At 38.6% G+C, this 19,880-nt stretch overlaps 1 protein-coding gene across 1 annotated transcript in view; it reads right to left on the bottom strand.

Annotated features, from left to right (window-relative positions):
- Positions 1-7,545: 7,545 nt before the first annotated feature.
- LOC140227912 (uncharacterized) overlaps positions 7,546-19,880 on the bottom strand; it is a 32,042-nt gene continuing 19,707 nt past the window's right edge. Inside the window, exons 4-5 of the mRNA XM_072308294.1 lie at positions 17,275-17,606; positions 7,546-7,638 (exon numbers count right to left, since the gene is read on the bottom strand). Coding sequence (XP_072164395.1) covers positions 7,546-7,638; positions 17,275-17,606 — 425 coding nt within the window. The remainder of the gene's footprint in view (positions 7,639-17,274; positions 17,607-19,880) is intronic.

Here is a 19,880-nt window from a genome sequence, read left to right as displayed (position 1 = left end):
CAAGCTTGCACGGTAAATGGAGTCACAATTGCATGGATGATGGCATAATAGTAAAATTGGACAAATCATCAATATCAACCAACCAATCAAATGACAAGGATCTCATGAGGTGTTATATAACATCATCTTGTTATAAAATCACAAGTGCAATAACAAAGTACACAATTGAACTACCAAAAGGAAAAAAGAAACAGATAATCCTCTGGCAATGGGATTGTTCTGTATCTTAAATGTCCATTTTGTTTCCTTTGGTATGACATTCTGCATTTACAGTTGTGTATAATGTACAAGTTTTGGACCACTCGGTTTTAAAAAAATGGATACTGTATACATAAATATGAGCACTGATGTTTTGATTTTTATCAATATCACAATAAATTAAAAAAAAATTAAATGATCTCACATCGATAACAAAAATGAATTTTCAGATGTTGATACAGCTTATGTTAAACATACAGCACAAAACCATGACCTAGACTCTAAACAGATTTAGACACAGAGAAAAGTAATTTGAGAAGATAAATTGCATATGCTACAAAACACATGAAATTAAGTATTTTCTGATGTTTCCTGTGTAGACATGAAGTGTTGTGACTCCTGGTGGGCAGACTGGGTGACAATGAGATCTACGTATCTGTGGTACACACAGTCAACCTTACCTAAGTCGAATCTAGTTGGACTGAAGAAATAGCTTTGACTTCGAGACAATTCGACTTATGAGGGATTAAAATCAATAGAATGATATAAAGAAGAGGACTTGAAAAGACCTTCAACTTGGGGGATTAGTCAACTTATGCGAGGTCAACTTAGGCAAGGTTGACTGTACAATCAGTTCATCATTGTCGCAAAGAGAGTGACCCTTTTCCCATTTTCAGCATACAAGTAGCACCATGACAGCACCTGTCGACCGAGAGCCTTGGCCACAACCAACACTTTTTGTTTGCTAGCCACTGCACTGAAGCACACGCTATTGCTAGCACAGCATACCATGCATGCTTAGTATAACATGCAGTAGCATGGGAATGACTATGTACACACACACAGTGCATGCATTTCTCTGCGGCTGTCCTCGAGTGGACATGAGGTGGCGCTACACAACATGGTACCCAAGATATTACGGTACCATGGGGTAACGCAAGATGCATTATATATATTATACAGATATGGGCTGCTTTTCGGGGTGTGATACATATTGCCCCTTGGGATCTCTACTCCTTGATATGACCTGAGGAGCATGCTCTGAGGGTCATAGCAAGGAGTTGAGATCCCAAGGGACAATAAAACCAACCAAGCCCCGAATAAAAGCAGTCTATATCTGTTATATATACCTTTCATGCTGTGGAAGCCATACAACAACAAAATGTAAGTGTAACCATTAGTCCATGTTTCATACAGCGAATAAAACTAAATGAAATTGCACTTAACAATTCCACATAATGTCATGTTGCAAATCAACGATTTCAGTGGTTCCCACAGGTAACGTACTGCTGAGATAGAATTCACACACTTAATTACACAAAAACCTAGTACATATAGGCGTACTACAAGTATTACAGTTTGAGGAAAGGGTTGTTTTCTGCAATAAAAATGTTGATTGCATGCATTAATTGCACACAGCCTTGCCAGCTAGCTACCCAGCGAAAGGCTCACTGCTAGAGCTGTGTGCTCACAATTTCTACACAAAGCCAAGCCTTTACAGTAACATTTGTAGGGACTTACTGTATGTAAACACAAGTCTGCATACATACCGCCTACGTAACAATCAAAACAAGGGCAGTTTGGGTGCTAAAAGGTCCACTTGGATGCTATAACAGGAGCATGGATGCTGTAAGCTGCCTGTGATTTCAACCAATCAGAATCAAGGATTCATCAAGTCACTGTATTATATAAATGGAAACATCGGCTTCTGGGTCACCTATTTCTCAGACTGCCCCCAGCATACACTGCATTGATTGATTGAATGATTGATTGATTGATTTGTTTACTAGAACAAACAACATGCAAAGTAGTAGCCTGAAGGCTAAATTATAATGCATCACATTAAAAACCATATAAATTACATCAAACAACATACATTGTGTGAGTATTTTAACAATAACAAATACCAATTACATATTAACATAACAAATACACAGTATCATATCATATAAAACTTAAATTTCCCTGTAATTAATTCAAAACAATATAAATTTCAATAAATATATCTTCTGTAAAAAATCTCATTGACCATTAATGCTTTGGTGCTCAGGTGGCTGTGTCTGCATTTACTTTTAACTGGACTTAACACCCATTACCCAAATCTAATTACTCATATCAATTACTGCAGGAGGCACAAGGCAAAGGATACTTTACTATACAGATACACTGGCTGATGAGTTATTTCTTATTTCACAAACGCCATACAATATGAATTCGTGAGGATGAGTACACACCACACACGAGGTATCTGTACATTTGGTGGCAAGGCTGCAGTGTATTGTTTGAGAATCGCACTTGACTTTGGCTTTGGAATATCACACGGAGGCACCGGCATCAAGCAGGTCTTTTGCAAGGTGAACGGCCGAAGCGTGGCGCACGAGAATATCAATGCATGGACATACAGAACCACAGCCAACTCAAACAGAAACGTCAACATTTTCACCTCCACAGTCACAAAATGAACTCAATATTCAAACTGCAATACGAACCAACAGCGTCCTTGGAATGTGTTTCCTCGGATTCCAACGTAAAAGACACACAAGACTGACGTATACACTGACAAATGACAAAAAAGGAGGACAGCTTCCCTCGACTGGTGCAGCTAGAACAGCACCATGATTCTAAAATCATATTTCACAATATTCACAAAAGGACCACTTTGGATGAAGATGCCTTGACACATACTTGTTCTGACATCTTAAAAATCAATTGGACTGGAACACTTGTGCCAATTCATGTCTGAATACCTGGTCCATCTAATGCAAAAATATTTTGAATTCATTTGAGGTGGTTTGGAAACTTCTTTTGAATTTAAAGGCCCTTGTGTCAAGGCAACTTGTGAATACAACTTTAACATGTTGACAATGACAAAACTGTTTGCAACTTTTTGAGTTATTTTGCAAACAGACAAACAAACAAACAGACGAATCAACGCCAGCACAAACATGACCTCCGTGGCGGAGGTAATATTTAAAGGCATTGGTGGTATACAATAGAGTAAAAGGAAAAATCAGCTTCTTGGTCAGCCATTTCTTAAACCGCTCTAAGAACCCTGCATACAGTCTATACATAGTGACCACATTGGCTGAAGATGCCTTGACACTTACCTCCTCCCATGGTTCTAGAAATTGATAGACTGGAAGACCTTTGCCAATTTAAGTGTATAAACCTGGTATATCAAACTGTTTTTAACACATCTTAAATGGCTTTGGAAAGAAACTTCTCTGTAGTAGGCCTATAATGTGATGGTGCCAAAGCAACTTGTGACTGGTACTACATAAAATGGACTTTTCCCTCATTACACATCACAGGACTTATATAAGACAAATATAGTCCTGAGCACTTTTCCACAATTGCAGCACATCATACTTCATTATCATGTCACCATCTTTGTGGGAAAGCTCAGATGTGCGTGGTCATCTTGTTGCCACTTCTCACTTAGCCCGAGTCCCATGCACCACCAGCAGTGTCTGAGCTTCAGGATGGAGACTTGAAAGTGCCCTCCTCACAGCTTTTGAAGGACACTTGATGAAAGACAATTAAAAGACTGCAGCTAATTATTCCACCTCATCATAGTGTTGGTCAGACACTGTAGATGCAAAGACAAAACAAGAAAAAAAGCTGTAGAAGAACAATAATGTTTATTTACACAACAAAGTTTGATATCAAGATGAAAAGACAACCCTGTGCTTGGTGGTACATGTTCCAACTAACATTTCTTCACACAAACTATCGGTGTAGAGAACAGCAAGTAATGATTACGAGATGGTCATTAACAGAGACTCAGACTTATCCTTTAATGGGAGACTCTCCTGCCAGGCCCCCTTGCAGACTGGAGACTCTGATCTCGCAAACAACATTATGTGCACGTAGCACACATTATGAGCATGAAGCATGATGTCCCTTGCAACTAAGGTCTAAGGCCAGCTTAAGGGCCCTGGAAGCTCTAGGCTGTAGATGCATTCTGATGCTATTTTAGACTTGTTTTTGAACATTTATGACAAAACTCACATTGGGCAGGAGAAAGCTACATTGTAAGTGAAAGACACATAGGCTGAAGGGGAGAAATTTGAACTCACGCCTAATAGGCCTATAGTACGTCTTGACATTGTTGTGATGACAGCTTTACTTCATTGGCAAAAAAAAAAAAAAGAAGAAAAAACACGTTTATCACAAATGTGTTTAAGTGTTTACTTTCCATGAACTAGGTTTCATTTGGATGGATGGCTATTTTTTTTTTTTTTTTTTTAAGAGAGCAGGTATTCAGGGATTTGAGCATATATTCACTTGACCTTTGACCCTTTGACCCCCTGGCACACAAGTCTTCAAATGATCCTTATTAATTGGTGTTCATCAATTTTCATGACAATACCTTGAGCTACTTTCAAAATACAGGAAAAATTGTGACATTTGAACATTTTCCCTTGACATTTGAACATTTTTCCTTGACCTTTGACCCAACAGCCAGAACCTTTCCCTACAGAATCATTGTGCAGTAATGCACGGCACGTACAAATGTATATATATAGTTTTACTAAGTTTATGCACTGAGTAATCTACAAAGTGTAATTTCAGCATTAAATACTGTAAAAGTGGAAATTTTCGCGCTTTAAATGCAACCACAAACTAGCACGAATATAAAGCACCAAATATCTTTGCTTGCTATTTGTTCTGACAGTAGTTCATGTCTTGATTCTGTGGAATTAAAAACATGCAAAACTCATCTTATCCGGCCGCGTGCGAAAAATTTCTTTCGCGAAAATATCCACTTTCACACTAGTAGCATTTTAGCATTTTAACCTGACCTTTGACCCTTGAACTTTGACTCCATAACCTCGAAATCCCAAAAGAATCATTAATTGTCAAGCAGTGCATGCATACAATGTATATGTACTAAATTTCATGATAATACCTCGAGCTATTTCTGAGATATGGAGAAAAAAAGTAAAATGTACTTGACCATGACCCCATGGCCCAAAACTTTCAAAGAAAATATTTATCTGGTAATACACGTATACACCATGTTTCATGAAAATTCCTTCAGGCATTGCATGGATTTGGGAAAATACTTGTGAAATTTTGAGCATTTGCTTTGACCCTTGACCCCATAATCCAAAAGTCCAAAGAAAATCACAAAAAGGCAGTACATGCATCTATCTTATGTACTAAGTTTCATAAAGATTCCTTGAGCCATATCCAAGATAGAGAAAACATATGTTAAATTTTAGCATTTTCACTTGACCTTTGACACCATGGCCCAAAACTTTCCCTAGAAAATCTTTATCGCCATACATGTAGGGCCTATACACTAAGTTTTAAGAAAATACCTTCAGGCATTGCGTAGATATGGGGGGAAATAGTGAAATTTTGAGAATTTGACCATGAACATATACACTGTATATGCACCCAAAAGTTGATAGGCACAACTTCGTCTACTCAAACATACATACAGTTGTATACCAGTACCAAATTTCAGTAGGATACCACAAACGGTTTTTAAAGGGAAGATAAACCCCAAGAGCAATGTGGATTGAGTGAAAGCAGCAACATTAGTAGAACACATCAGTGAAAGTTTGAGGAAAATCGGACAATCGATGCAAAAGTTATGAATTTTTAAAGTTTTGGTGTTGGAACCGCTGGATGAGGAGACTACTAGAGGATATGACGTATGAGTGGACAACAATACAAAGAAAATATAAAGGAAATTCAACAAAAATTCACTTTTCTAGAATCATGAAAGAGCAATGGACCAACCTCTTTCAGAAAGCAGGGGGAATAATTGCTACCCTTAACATATGTCAATATCAAGTTGATGGAATTTGTAATTTTCATGAAAAATGGATTTTTGTAGAATTTTCTTTATATTTTCTTGGTATTGTTGTCCACTCATACGTCATAACCTCTAGTAGTCTCCTCATCCAGCGGTTCCAACACCAAAACTTTAAAAATTCATAACTTTTGCATCGATTGTCCGATTTTCTTCAAACTTTCACTGATGTGTTCTACTAATGTTGCTGCTTTCACTCAATCCACATTGCTCTTGGGGTTTATCTTCCCTTTAAGTTACACTCTCCACAAAATTCAGTACGGATGGACGGAAGGATGGACGGACAACCCGAAAACAATATGCCTCCGGCATTTCTTGGTGGAGGCATAAAAAAGGTTGTTGCCTTGGAAAAATAATGTTTCATTTTGCATCAAAATTTGATATCAATATGAAAAGAAAACCCTGTAACGTGCTTGGTGGCAAATGTTCCCATTATCATTTGTATCAATTGAGAGGAAACTACTTGAATTAAGCTTTTCCCCTTCACAATGTCATTAGTTCACTTCAAAAATCAAACATTCAACATAGCATCATCAACATACCATTAAAAAAAACTAGAGATTGGTGCTCGGCAGGTCGCGCAGCCGAGCACATGTATCCCCCGAACCCACAGCATCATACATCATCGCAATATATAGAGCTCATACAGAAATGCCATAAATAAATACAGTTATCATGGCAACAATGATCCTGTCCATATTTTGCCTCTGGGTACCAAATTTGATGACAATATGATGCAGCGGTGTAACTCTGCAGAAGTGGGTTCCATGACAAATGCTGTGATGACAAATGCTCCAGCAAGGAATCCTAGTGTTGAAGCGCACAAAGCTTAACGCTTACCCTAATCCAAATCTTTAGTCTGCCTTGAACCTAACACCCAATCATACCCATGATTGGAGAAAAGAAACGCAGCCGGTAGAGCACTAACAAGGAAATCTCTATTTCCACAAAAATTCTTGTTATCATGGCAACGATGTCTCCGCCCACACCAAAAACAATAGGCGTCTTCGTCTTACCATAATACACCTTCATGCCAAATTTGAAGATGATCGAAGAAGACCTGCAGCCAGTAGAGCGCTCACAAGCAGACCCTATTGGATTTACCTTTTCATGTACATGTATAAAGACGGTACAAGCGAGGGCGTCATCACCAAAAACCATAGGCATCTTTGTCTTATCGTAATACACCTTCATGCCAAATTTGAAGATGATCGAAGAACTGCAGCCAGTAGAGCACTCACAAGCAGACCCTATTGAATTTACCTTTTCATGTATAAAGACGGAACAAGCGAGGGCGCCATCACCAAAAACAATAGGCCTCTTCATCTTACCATAATACACCTTCATGCCAAATTTGAAGATGATCGAAGAAGGACTGCAGCCAGTAGAGCGCTCACAAGCAGACCCTATTGGATTTACCTTTTCATGTATAAAGATGGAACAAGCGAGGGCGCCATCACCAAAAACATTAGGCTTCTTCGTCTAACCATAATACACCTTCATGCCAAATTTGAAGATGATCAGAAAAGAAACGCAGCTGGTAGAGTGCTCACAAGGAAATCTCTGCGGCGGATGCGGCGCGACAAGGCCAAATCGATAGTATCCTCCGAACTCTGTTCGGGGGATACAATTACAGAGCAATGTGACATTAGTTATTCAAATGTAACTTTATCAACAATATGTAATCTGTCACTATTGTATATTCAAAGCTGCTTTTTTTCACGCAAAGATATTTTCGCAAATGAGGAGATTATGAACATTTTTGCAAGATGTAGTTTTCGTGAATGGACACCAATGCTTACATTAAAGATAATAAAAAGTTTTGGTACCTCAAAAGTTTCCTTGAATTTCCTTGTCTTGGTTTGTGTTTCAGGTTAAAGTACGCTGTCTGTGAGAATTACTTGCCCCAAAGTGCTCTCATGTCTTAGTAATCATGCAATAATGGTTTCGTACCAGAGCCGTCGCGGTACCGGGGCGAGGTATAGTATTGTACGAAACCACTGACTGCGACCAGCAGCGTGCAGCCCCATACGCATAGCTAACTGCGACCAGCAGCCCCATACGCATAGCGTAATGGGGCTTCGCATTGTAGCATTCAGGATCATGACAGAATTAGTATCGCGGGTAAATGTCAACTTAAAATCCAAAAATTTCTTCAATTTGAAGACTTACCAATGAAGTTGAAGTATTGAAAACAGGCTTCGGACAACGTTTGGTTCTGCCAATAGTCCCTTTCTGTTCGAATTGATGACTGAATGTGACTCGGTCGAGAGGACCTTGGGAGAGCTACATACTCTGAATACTACGGCCAGCGCATGCGCACACAAACATCTTATCCGTTCATGGATTTGAAATTTGTGCGCATATGATGTGTTCGCATGCAAAAAATATAGCTACAAACGGCAGTTTTTGGAATGTAAAATGTCAAAATTTTCAAGCTCGCTCGCTTTGCTCGCTCGCATTCAATCGCTATGCCATTCTCTTGATGTTGCTGCCAGTAATTGCCAGCAGTTGCGACCGGTGCATCCCCTCTTAATTTCCAAAGCGAAAAAAAAAAGTATAGCTACAAACGGCAGATTTTTTACGGTAAGATGTCAAAATTTTCAAGCTCGCTTGCATTTAATCGTTATGCCATTGTAAAAGAGAATGTTACTGCCAGTAATTGTCAGTAGTTGCGCCTGGGCCGCCCCCCTTAATTTCCAAAGCGAAAAAAAATATAGCTGCAAACGGCAGTTGGGGGACTGTAAAATGTCAAAATTTTCAAGCTCGCTCGCTTCGCTCGCTTGCATTTAATCGTTATGCCATTCTCCTAACATTGCTGCCAGTAATTGCCAGCAGTTGAGCCCGGTGTGCCTCCCCCTTAATTTCCAAAGCGAAAAACGTAGCTACAAACGACAGTTTTTGGACTGTAGAATGTAAAAATGTTCAAGCTCGCTCGCATTGAATTGTTATGCCATTCTCCTAATGCTCCTGCCAGTAATTGCCAGCAGTTGCGCCCGGTGCGCCCCCTTAATTTCCAAAGCGAAAGATATAGCTACAAACGGCAGTTTTTGGACTGTAAAATGTCAAATTTTTCAAGCTCGCCCGCATTTTATCGTTATGCAATTCTCCTGATGTTGCTGACAGTAATTTGTCATTTCACACCGTCATTCCATAATCCATGTAAGGAAAACTTACAATATTGCTCAATGACTGCAGTGACTAATGTGTTAGTTCCATTAAGTTTGCAGACTGACAGCGCACGCACACACGCACAAGCATAGACACCCTAAAAAAATACTTTTCCACAAGGTGCCCCCCCCCCCCCAATATCTCGACCCACGGTACGCCACTGTACATTATATATATATATATATATATGTGTGTTTGTGTGTGTGTGTGAGTGTGCGCGTGTGTGTGTGTGTGTGTATGTGTGTGTGTGTGTACTGTAAAACAAGGAATTTTCGCGTGCATTTTAATTTCGCGAATTTCGCGAGCGCCAAAATTCGCGAAAGTAAAATGCACGCGAAAGCTTTTGTCTACACTGCATACATTGATTGCCAGTAGCAATTCACGAAAATTTCATGCCACGAAAAAGGCTGTCGGCTCCAATTCGCGAAAATTTCATGCCGCGAATATATCATGTTTTACAGTATATTGTGTAACATATGTATGGTCTATCGTGAGCCCCCTCCAATATTTGCCTCCCCCAATCCAAAACTGCTTCCGGCGCGCCTGGTGCCTGGTGTGAAATGTATCCCCAGTTGCCTGGAGTGAAACATTACAATATCCCCTATTGAAGCCGTTGACGGGAACACACACATGCACACACACACACACACACACACACACACAGGACACAGCTGTACACATTCAGCAAAATTCGCCTGTTTTTCCACTCTTTAACTTACATGTAGGAGAGCCTTGATTATCCCCTTGATTGCTACGATGATAGGCAATAGATGGTCCATTGCCCTGTTTCCTCCAACAAAGCTTTTGGTGTGCGTAACAATAAACAGCACCCTGTATCATCACAAATATTACGATGACCAACACCACCACAAGTCCGATGATGAGGGATTGATGACCTTGAGGTGGAGGAGCTAAAATGTGAAACAATGCAGGAAAGAGATTATTGAAGTCATTATTGTGTGCTCCCTGCCAATGTTTTGTATTCCTTGAGCAGTCCTTTTATTGCAAGCCTTCACAAGATTCCATTAAATTCTACTGCCTGAAAATATATATTGGTGTGCTGATAGTTTTACATCCAGTGGAAAAGTTGCAGTTTGCATCTGCTGCAATTTCAATTCATTACAATAATCAATTCAATGTATAGTCATGTTACTGTAATCTTGGCATACTACTAGTAATATACAGTGACAAATATATATTTTGCTTGATACAGAAAAAAAAAACTAGAAATGTCTCTATGGCGACTGGTATGCCTCCGCCATAATGCATGGCCTCCGCCATAATGCATGCTATGCATATACAAGGTCAATCATCCCTAGCGGTACGAGTGAGTCACCCGAGCGAGTTATTCCATATACGCCATTTGTTATGTAATTACACACACACGTTTTTCTTTCATCTGGCGAGGTACTTTATTCAGCTCTGTTTCCCTGATTCACCTATCTTGAATGTCTTTCAAATCCGAAGGTTTACTCCTCCATTATGGTAACTAATGGAGAGAGCAGTGACTTAATGACCAGTCGTATGGATATGCATTATTATGGTGATGATAATGAGATCTCTGATTCCGATGTTATAAAAAGGTTAAGCAAACAAACTCCAGAATTTGACTTGTCTTATGATGAGAATGATACATTACTGCGAGGTAGAGGTTCCGACTATATATCCCCTCAGGACATATGTACACATGATTTTTTCAAGATGGAGAACAACTTTTCTATTCTTCATTTCAATATACGAAGTTTGTATAAGAAACTTGACCAACTGAAGACATTTTTGAATTTACACGATGTGGATTTTTCTGTTATAGGTTTGTGCGAAACGTAGTTGTCTGACGTGTCACTTCCCCTAGTTCATTTGGATGGATATTCTCTTGCGTTTAATAATAGAGTAAATAAACATGGAGGGGGTGTGGCTCTTTATGTTCAGAAAGGATTCAATTTTGATTTGATTCAAAATTTATGTCATATGACTGAAGATTTTGACAGCATTTTTATTGAAGTCGACATACCAGCTGGAAAGAATATTTTGATTGGTGAGATTTATAGACCACCAAACTGTAATCATACTGCTTTTTTTGATGCAGCGAATTCCGTATTGAATTCTGAGTCTTTGCATAGTAAACATTGCTTTTTAATGGGGGATTTCAATCTTGATTTACTGCAGTATCACGAAAAGCCCTGTTGCCAGGATTTTGTGGACACTATGTTTTCATATGCTTTTACGCCGTGTATAACTAAACCTAGCAGAATATTTGATTCAGCGTATACAATTATTGATAATATATTCACTAATATTCATTATCCAACTGATCAAGGTATAATAGTTTCGGATATGTCTGATCATTTCCCAGTGTTTGCTTCCAGTCCATTTATACTAAATCGTTTTAAGCCTGCAACTTGGGAAATGAATTCTACAGCTCGTGTTATGTCTGAACAAAATATTATAAGATTTAAGGAAAGCCTGTTAAATATTGATTGGTCAGTGGTTCTCAATGCAAATGAGCCTAATGATGCATATGATAAGTTTGTTGATCTGATCGCTCCTCTTTTCTCTTTTCATTTTCCAATAAGATCACAATCTTGATCAAATTATAAACAGATACCACGATCCCTCTGGATATCAAAATCTTTGTTGAGGTCTATCAATAGGAAAAATAAGCTCTTTTATATATTCACGTCTCAAAAAACTGATGCTGCTAAAAGCAAATATACTAGTTATCGTAATGTTCTTACTTCTGTGTTGCGTGATGCAAAAAGAAATATTTTTCTTCACTGTTTCTTCTCCATGAGAAGGACATTAAATCCTTGTGGAAAGTCATTAATAATGTTCTTCAGAAGAAATGAAATATATCGGATATCCATAAGATTTGTTTAAATGACATCGAGTTAAGAGATGATAATGAAATCTCTGAAGCGTTTAACTCATATTTTGTGAAGGTTGGATCTAATTTAGCTGATGCTATTCCGGAAACGGATATACCGTTTTCTACGTATTTAAGTCATCGCAATAATCAATCTTTGTTTTTTATGCCTGTATTAGAATCCGAAATTGTTGACATTGTAAATAATCTTAAATCCAAAAAAAGTACTGGTTATGATGGAATTTCTAATTATCTTCTGAAATATGTTGTACATGAGATTGTTGTACCTCTCGCCCATATATTTAATCTGTCATTACTGAACGGTGTAGTGCCTACTAGGATGAAAATCACTAAAGTTATCCCGATATATAAAAAGGGCCGAGAGGACGAACTGGGAAATTATCGACCAATATCGTTACTAACTTCTTTTTCTAAATTGCTCGAAAAGATTGTGTACACACATGTATTCCGATTCTCAAACGACTGTAATGTAATAGATGATAATCAATTTGGATTTCGTAAAAAGCATTCCACAATTCATGCTATTTACTAATGATAGAGAAAATTATTAAAGCGATCGATGCCAAGTGTCACACAGTAGGTAACTTTCTTGACTACTCCAAGGCCTTTGACACAATCAACCATGAAATATCATTATACAAATTACAACACTATGGGATTCGTGGAAGGGCCTTGGAGTGGTTTAGAAGTTACCTTACTGGAAGAACTCAATTTGTTAGTTTGAATGGCCATGTGTCCAGCTCACAGCCTATAACTTGTGGGGTACCGCAAGGATCCCTTTTAGGTCCTTTATTGTTTATTCTTTATATGAATGACTTTCGCAGTTCATCCTCTTTACTCTATTTTCTACTTTTTGCCGATGACACAAGCATTTTTTATTCAAATCGAAACCCTCATGTTTTACTGAATACCATTAATACTGAATTAAAATCAGTATCTAGGTGGATTCAGGCTAATAAATTGTCATTGAATTTGACCAAGACAAAATTTATGGTCTTTAGCAATATAATCAATATCTTAAGTTGGTCGTAAACGACGTGGAATTGAACCAGGTGGAATAATATAAAATTCCTTGGTCTTTATATTGATAGTAAGTTGACATGGAAAGTTCATATTGATTCTTTGCGTAAATTACTATAAAAAAATGTAGGTGTTATGTATAAGTTAAAACAGTATTTTCCTAAACATGTTCTGCATTCATTGTATTCTACTCTATTTTGCCTTATATAGGTTATGGAATCCTGGCATGGGGAAACTGCTGTACAACTAGACTTAATTCTTTATTATTGATACAGAAAAGAGCTATATGGATAATTAACTTCGCCACATTTTTGGAACACACTAATGTCTTATTCTTTTCCAGTAGAACACTTAAGATCCAGGATTTATATCATTTCAATATCGGGTCATTTATGTATCAATTAAACTCAGGTGGTCTCTCTGATGTGTTTTCTTCGATGTTTGTCAAAAATACTGAAGTTCATTCTTACCCTACTAGACAAAAAGATTCTTTTCATCTTTCTCCTGTACGGACCGTATCTGCTTTAAAAACAAGAGACCCGCGGGTCTAGCGCTCACCTGAGTATCGCAAGTTCACCTTTCACGCAATCACTAATCTAAATTATTCACAGCTCTACTAAAATTTGACCAGGCATTCTCAAGCAGAAGATGAAAATGTACAATAAGGGCCCAAATTTTTTAACATTCCTTCATTTGGGGGGATTAGGGGCCCTCTGGGCCCTCTGGGTGGGGCATGGTGCCCATTTTGATAAATTGAGATCCTGACCCCCTAGGGATGCTACCTGCCAAGTTTGACAAAAATCTATCATAAGGTTTTCAGGAAGAAGATGAAAATGTACAATTCAAGCCCCCATTTGGACCTTCCCAAGCCCCCCCCCCCCCCCCCCTCCCCTGCCCCCAAGAGGGGCACCCCTGGATCTGCTATTAACAAACTTGAAACTACAGTCATTAATGTACTCACTCATAGTATTATCTTAGCTCTATAACTTCTGAGTCTAGAGAAGATTTTTAAAGATTCCTTCATTTTGGGGGGTTTGGGCCCCCTGGGGGCCCCCTGGGTGGGGCATGGTACCCATTTTAACAAATTGAGATCCTAACCCCCTAGGGATGCTACCTGCCAAGTTTGGTGAAAATGGGTCATGGGGTTCTCAAGAAGAAAATGAAAATTTACAATTTAGGCCCCATTAGGACCCCTCCCCACCCTCCTCCCCTGGGTCCCAAGGGGGGCACCCCTGATTCTGCCATGAACAAACTTGAAAATACAGTCATCAATGTACTAACTCATAGTATTAACTTAGCTCTATCACTTCTGGTTCTAGAGAAGAAGATTTTTACAGATTCCTTAATTTTAGGGGGTTTGGGCCCCCCTGGGGGCCCCCTGGGTGGGGCCTGGTGCCCATTTTAACAAATTGAGTTCCTAACCCCCTAGGGATGCTACCTGCCAAGTTTGATGAAAATCGGTCTTGGGGTTTTCAAGAAGAAGATGAAAATGTAAAAAGTTTACGCACGACGGACGGCGGATGACGCACGACGCACGACGCACGACGGACGTCGGACGAAGGGCGATCGCAATAGCTCACTTGAGCCTTTGGCTCAGGTGAGCTAAAAATAACCACTACAGGACCTAAATTTTGGAATGAGTTGGATAGAGAAATAGTCCAATCTCAGTCTCTTTATTCATTTAAGCATAAACTTAAACTAGTTTTTCTGAATTTATATCTATAGCTATTCTTCAATCCTCCTCGACGTTCTCTGTTCATACTTCACATTACTGACATTATCGATTATGTAACATGTGCTCGCTCGTGATTTCTGTATTATCTCCTAAACTTCCTTTGTACACATTTGGTATCTCTGCTATTGTACACTGCATCTGACTTGTACCTCGCTCGGGTGATCACGCAACTCTCAAGAAGTCTTGTGCCGCGGACATTGTTTTCTTTGTTTTTTCGTTTACTTTTCGGCGTTTATATTTCTCCAATTCACAAATTGTCATTCCTTTAATTACATATACCAAGTAAGAAATAACCTCACATCCGCATCTGGGAATCTACACCCTACAAGCAATGCTTCTATGTAGATTCCTCATATTTCACATGTTTTATCGTCTTATAGGCTGTGCTTGACAATTCATCCAGGCTTTTGTATTGTGATGTTTATGTTTTATGTATTTGTTGAAATGTGGATTATGGAACAATAAAAAACAAAACAAAAACAAAACAAAAGTTCCCCCCCCCCAAAAAAAAAAGGAGAGAAGAAACTATTATAAAGTCACACAAACACAGTAAATTTAGAAACGAGAAACAATGTATACTTACTGTACCAAACATAATTAGAAAGGCATCATTGAAGTATCTTAATGCACAAACATGATATTGAAATAAAATCTTAAAAAGGAAATCTTAAGGAAAACAAGGAAAAGTAGAAATTACGCGGTGCGTAATATATGTCCCCGCCAAAATAGCATTTAGTAGCAAAATGTACAATATAGGTAAAAAATCAAGGTCAAAGGTCAAAGAAGTCAAAGGTCAAAATTCTGTGTAGAAGTTTTGAAGCCCTCACCTAGTGCCATCACATAAAGCAAACAGAAGTGAAATTGGGTTAGAAATGGCGAAGGAGTAGCATTTTGTAGCAAAATGTACAATACAGGTCAAAAATAAAGGTCAAAGAGGTCAAAGGTCAAAATTCTGTGTAGAAGTTTTGAAGCCCTTACCTAGTGCCATCACATAAAGCAAATGGAATTGAAATCCAGTTAGAAATGGCGAAGGAGTAGCATTTTGTAGCCAATGTACAATATAGGTCAAAAATCAAGGTCAAAGGTCAAAGAAGTCAAAGGTCAAAATTCTGTGTAGACGTTTTGAAGCCCTCACCTAGTGCCATCACATAAAGCAAACGGAATCGAAATCGGGTTAGAAATGGCGCAGAAGTAGCATTTTGAAGCAAAATGTACAATATCGGTCAAAGGTCAAGGTCAAAGGTCACAACTGAAATTCTGTGTACAAGTTTCAAAGCTCCCATGTAGTGCTATCATATAAAGCAAACAGAATCAAAATTGGCTCAAAAATGACAGAGAAGTAGCAAATTGAACATTTTGATCACACATGGACGCACAGACAGACAGACGGACGGACGGACACACGGACACACACACGTACGGAGCCCGTTTCATAGTCCCCTGCTCGAACTCGTTCGGCGGGGACAAAAAAAAATGATTCTCCTAATAGGTCTATAGTACATGCGGACAATGCGTAATTAAATTTCCGCAAAATTGGCCAATCAATTTCACAAAATTGGCAAAACAAGTGTTGAATGTTCACCTTCCTTGACCTAGGTTTAATTGGATGAATAGGAGAGCATGTATTTGGGATTTAAGGACTTTAACTTGACTTGACCTGCATCATAATCTACAAGATTGTGTCATAAGATTTTTTGAAACAATCAATAAAATCTTAATTAATTAATTATGCAAATTAAGCTCAAGATCATATTCTAGCCTAATTAAAAGCATTGACAGTCTAATTTACAATCTGTACATCTGTTTTAGCATATTCAACAATTGTACATCACAAAAATTTCCAACTCATTTCATTTCTTATGTATTTTATTGTTTTCAGAATTTCTTATGTATTTCTTTGTTTTTTCTGTTTTTTCATTGCAAATTGTCACTGACCACTTTTCTACCATAATTAGCACAAAACTAATCAATGAAAGTGATTAATTGTAAAAATAATCAGGTTTTTACGACTTTCATGAGCACTGTTTTCCATAGGAAATGTACACAAAATCACAAAATTGTGCCAGTTTTGGGGCGACATTCCGTTAGAAAGACGGGTGTGGCTTTGCAAAAGTATGCACGGATGTCGCAAATTTGGTCTCAAAGGTTGCAAGAAACTTGAACAAACGAAGTCAAGAAGCCTCGTGACGAGGCCTTCTTGCATTACAGAATTATAGCACGAAATGTTGAGGGGGGGGGGCGGATTCTGCCCCCCCCCCCCCCCCGGCCCTTTAGGGTTAAAATGGGGCTTAAGAGAATTACTGTCTATGGAACTTAAGGAAAGGGAGCAAGTGAATGAAATGTTTTGTAATTAGGCTGCAGGGGAAAAAAAAAAAACAACATCCATAAATTGTAATAAATTACAGAAATGGTCATGGAATCTAAATTCAAATTGAATACAATCAATGCTGTAAACACTTGGGACATACCTCTTATGGTCAACTGGGAAGACATATTGAACCCTTCCAGCACAAAAGTGCAGACTCTCTCAGCTGGGGTGTCAGTATCATTTAACAGTACAGTGATGGATGACCATGTATTAAAAGTTCCATCACTGTTGATGCTTTTGTCTCTGTATTCTGTCTGGTCACTCCATGTTGGGTAATTTTCAGGATAAACATTTTCCACCTTGCAAGTGAATAATGCTACAGTCCCAACAAGGATGATTTGTTCACAGGTGTTTCTCTCATCACTCTCACAACCATCAATGTGTAGAGATGTCTTTGGTAATGCTGTTTACAAGAGAGGGGAAGAGAGAGAGAGAGGGGAAAGAATCACTTATTCAGAACATGAATGAACACAAGCTTGCATAACTTACCACTTTTGCAACTAAGCACAAGCATTTTATTTCGTACATTATACATGAAATGAAAATGAAGGAATCTGCATGTATTCGCAGAGATGCCAACCCTCAAACCTACTTGTCAGTAATATCTCACCTATGCTATTAGTCAGTAATAAATAGGGGTAATTTACTATTTGTCAGTAGTCTGGCGATGATTAAAAATTTGCGCTACATTGTGCACAATCACAATTGACCACTAGTATCAGCCTGGACACACTCTGCTGTGCGCATGCGTGCCCATTGTATGTTTGTTTGTGTTTGTTTTTGTTTTCAGTGCTTTTATTAATTCCATATCCTTTGAGAATATTTTTAAAAAAATGTGTGTACAATTAGTCATATGCATGCGTTTGTATGATACAAACACGTCATGCATATGCACACCAACACACACACACACACACACACACACACACATACTCACAGACTCACAGAACATGCACAGTCATTAACCTATCATTTTAAATATACTAAAAAAAAGTACTGAAATACCTATACATGTGTCTGTAATCCTTGAGGTCATGTGGGGATTTTAAGAAAAACATGGCAGGAGTGATGTCTTCCTTAAGTAGCTCAGAGTCATCCTGAAAAGATTATAAATACTTTGAAGGGCATGTCTTTCCCACAGGTCAGTTGATGTCATGGTTCCTGTCACAGCCCGCATCAAATTTTACGCCCGCCCAAAAAAAGTTCAAGACTCAACACTGACGAAATTCCCAAACAAATTTCCCCCATTCAAAAGACCCAAATCCAAAAGTCAACACTTTTTCAGACTGCAATGTATTGCGTACAGTACATAGGTTTCTTGTGTGGAGAACTTACACGAATCTGCATACGTGGGACTGTTAAAGAGATCGCCGTGTGCGATGAAAAGATCGTGCACATGGGTCAATCTACATCTATTTTATCTAAGTCAAATAGTAAAATATGAAGTGAAAACATTCAGGATAGGGAAGGTGTTAAATTTCAATCAATATCACTGTTGTTGTTTTATTCTTGTATTTGAACATGCTGTTACCACAACATCGATTTTTTAAAAATATCTTTGAAAACCGTATTAAAAAGTACAATGACCGTAATAACGTAGTTTGGTGCACTTATCCGTAATAAATTACGGCGAAACCGTATATGTTGGCATCTCTGTATTCGTTCAGCAGCCTTGTTCTCTGCGCAGTAACGAATAAAAAAAAATTATTATCCATACAGAGGATTTTTAGAGCCCAAATACAAGTGTTATTTTGTCGACACACCTCATAACCTCCAGCCCACTTATAAAGTTTGCTGAACTCGACCAATATTTTTTGCCGAGGCGACCAATATTTAAAATATTGGACGGCAAGAGGGGGATTCCCCAAAGTTTTTATAAACTGCGCCATGATTGGTTGAGATATATACGAGATGACCTGAAATAAGAAGTAAAAACGTCTGTGATTGGTCAAGCACAAATTAACTAGAATATCGTTTCTTCTAAAATTCTGTGTTTATACAAACAAATTTCATATATCAATTAGTTGAAATTGTTTTTCACACAATTTTTCAAAATATCACTTTCATAACAGGAAGTTAAATATAGGTTTGATGAAAACAAGTTGCATTTTTTTGTGCATGCAGGCGCAAGGCGACGATTGATCTGCAGCTCTGCATGCCCAGCGCTACTGCTAGATAGCCCGCGCGCGATATAATGTAGCCGGCCGCCGCCGCTGCGCTTGCATTTGCATGCGCGATATCACTACAGTTGCTGTACTAACCACTGTACATGTACGTACGTGTGTACAAATACGTTTACAGCACAGTAGGACTAGTTGTGGTAGTAGTAGCCTAATTCGATCTTTCACGATCTACGGTAGATGTGACGTGAATTGTTTCTCAGATTTCGGATACAAATACATCTAATTCTGGTCTAAATTAGCTAGATCTCGGTCTAACAGTAACATGACAGCTACCTTGGATACATAGATCACTGTTTTATCAGAGACTGAAGTGGATTAACTTGCACTGAAGAGTGTATTGTACCATACCCAGGGCTGCACACTGGCGCCGGTCCGACGGTCAAAGACCGGTAAAAGTCACTGTCGGACCGGTAACTTTTCAGGAAATCCACAAGTTACCGGTCCGACATGACCAGTAAAAAAAAAAAAAAGCATTGGCGGGGTCAGTAGAAAGA

Source organism: Diadema setosum, chromosome 4 (assembly GCF_964275005.1).
Source record: "Diadema setosum chromosome 4, eeDiaSeto1, whole genome shotgun sequence".
Lineage (NCBI taxonomy): Eukaryota > Metazoa > Echinodermata > Echinoidea > Diadematoida > Diadematidae > Diadema > Diadema setosum.
The sequence above is the reverse complement of the archived record's forward strand: the minus strand, read 5'-3'. Positions and strand labels throughout refer to the sequence as shown.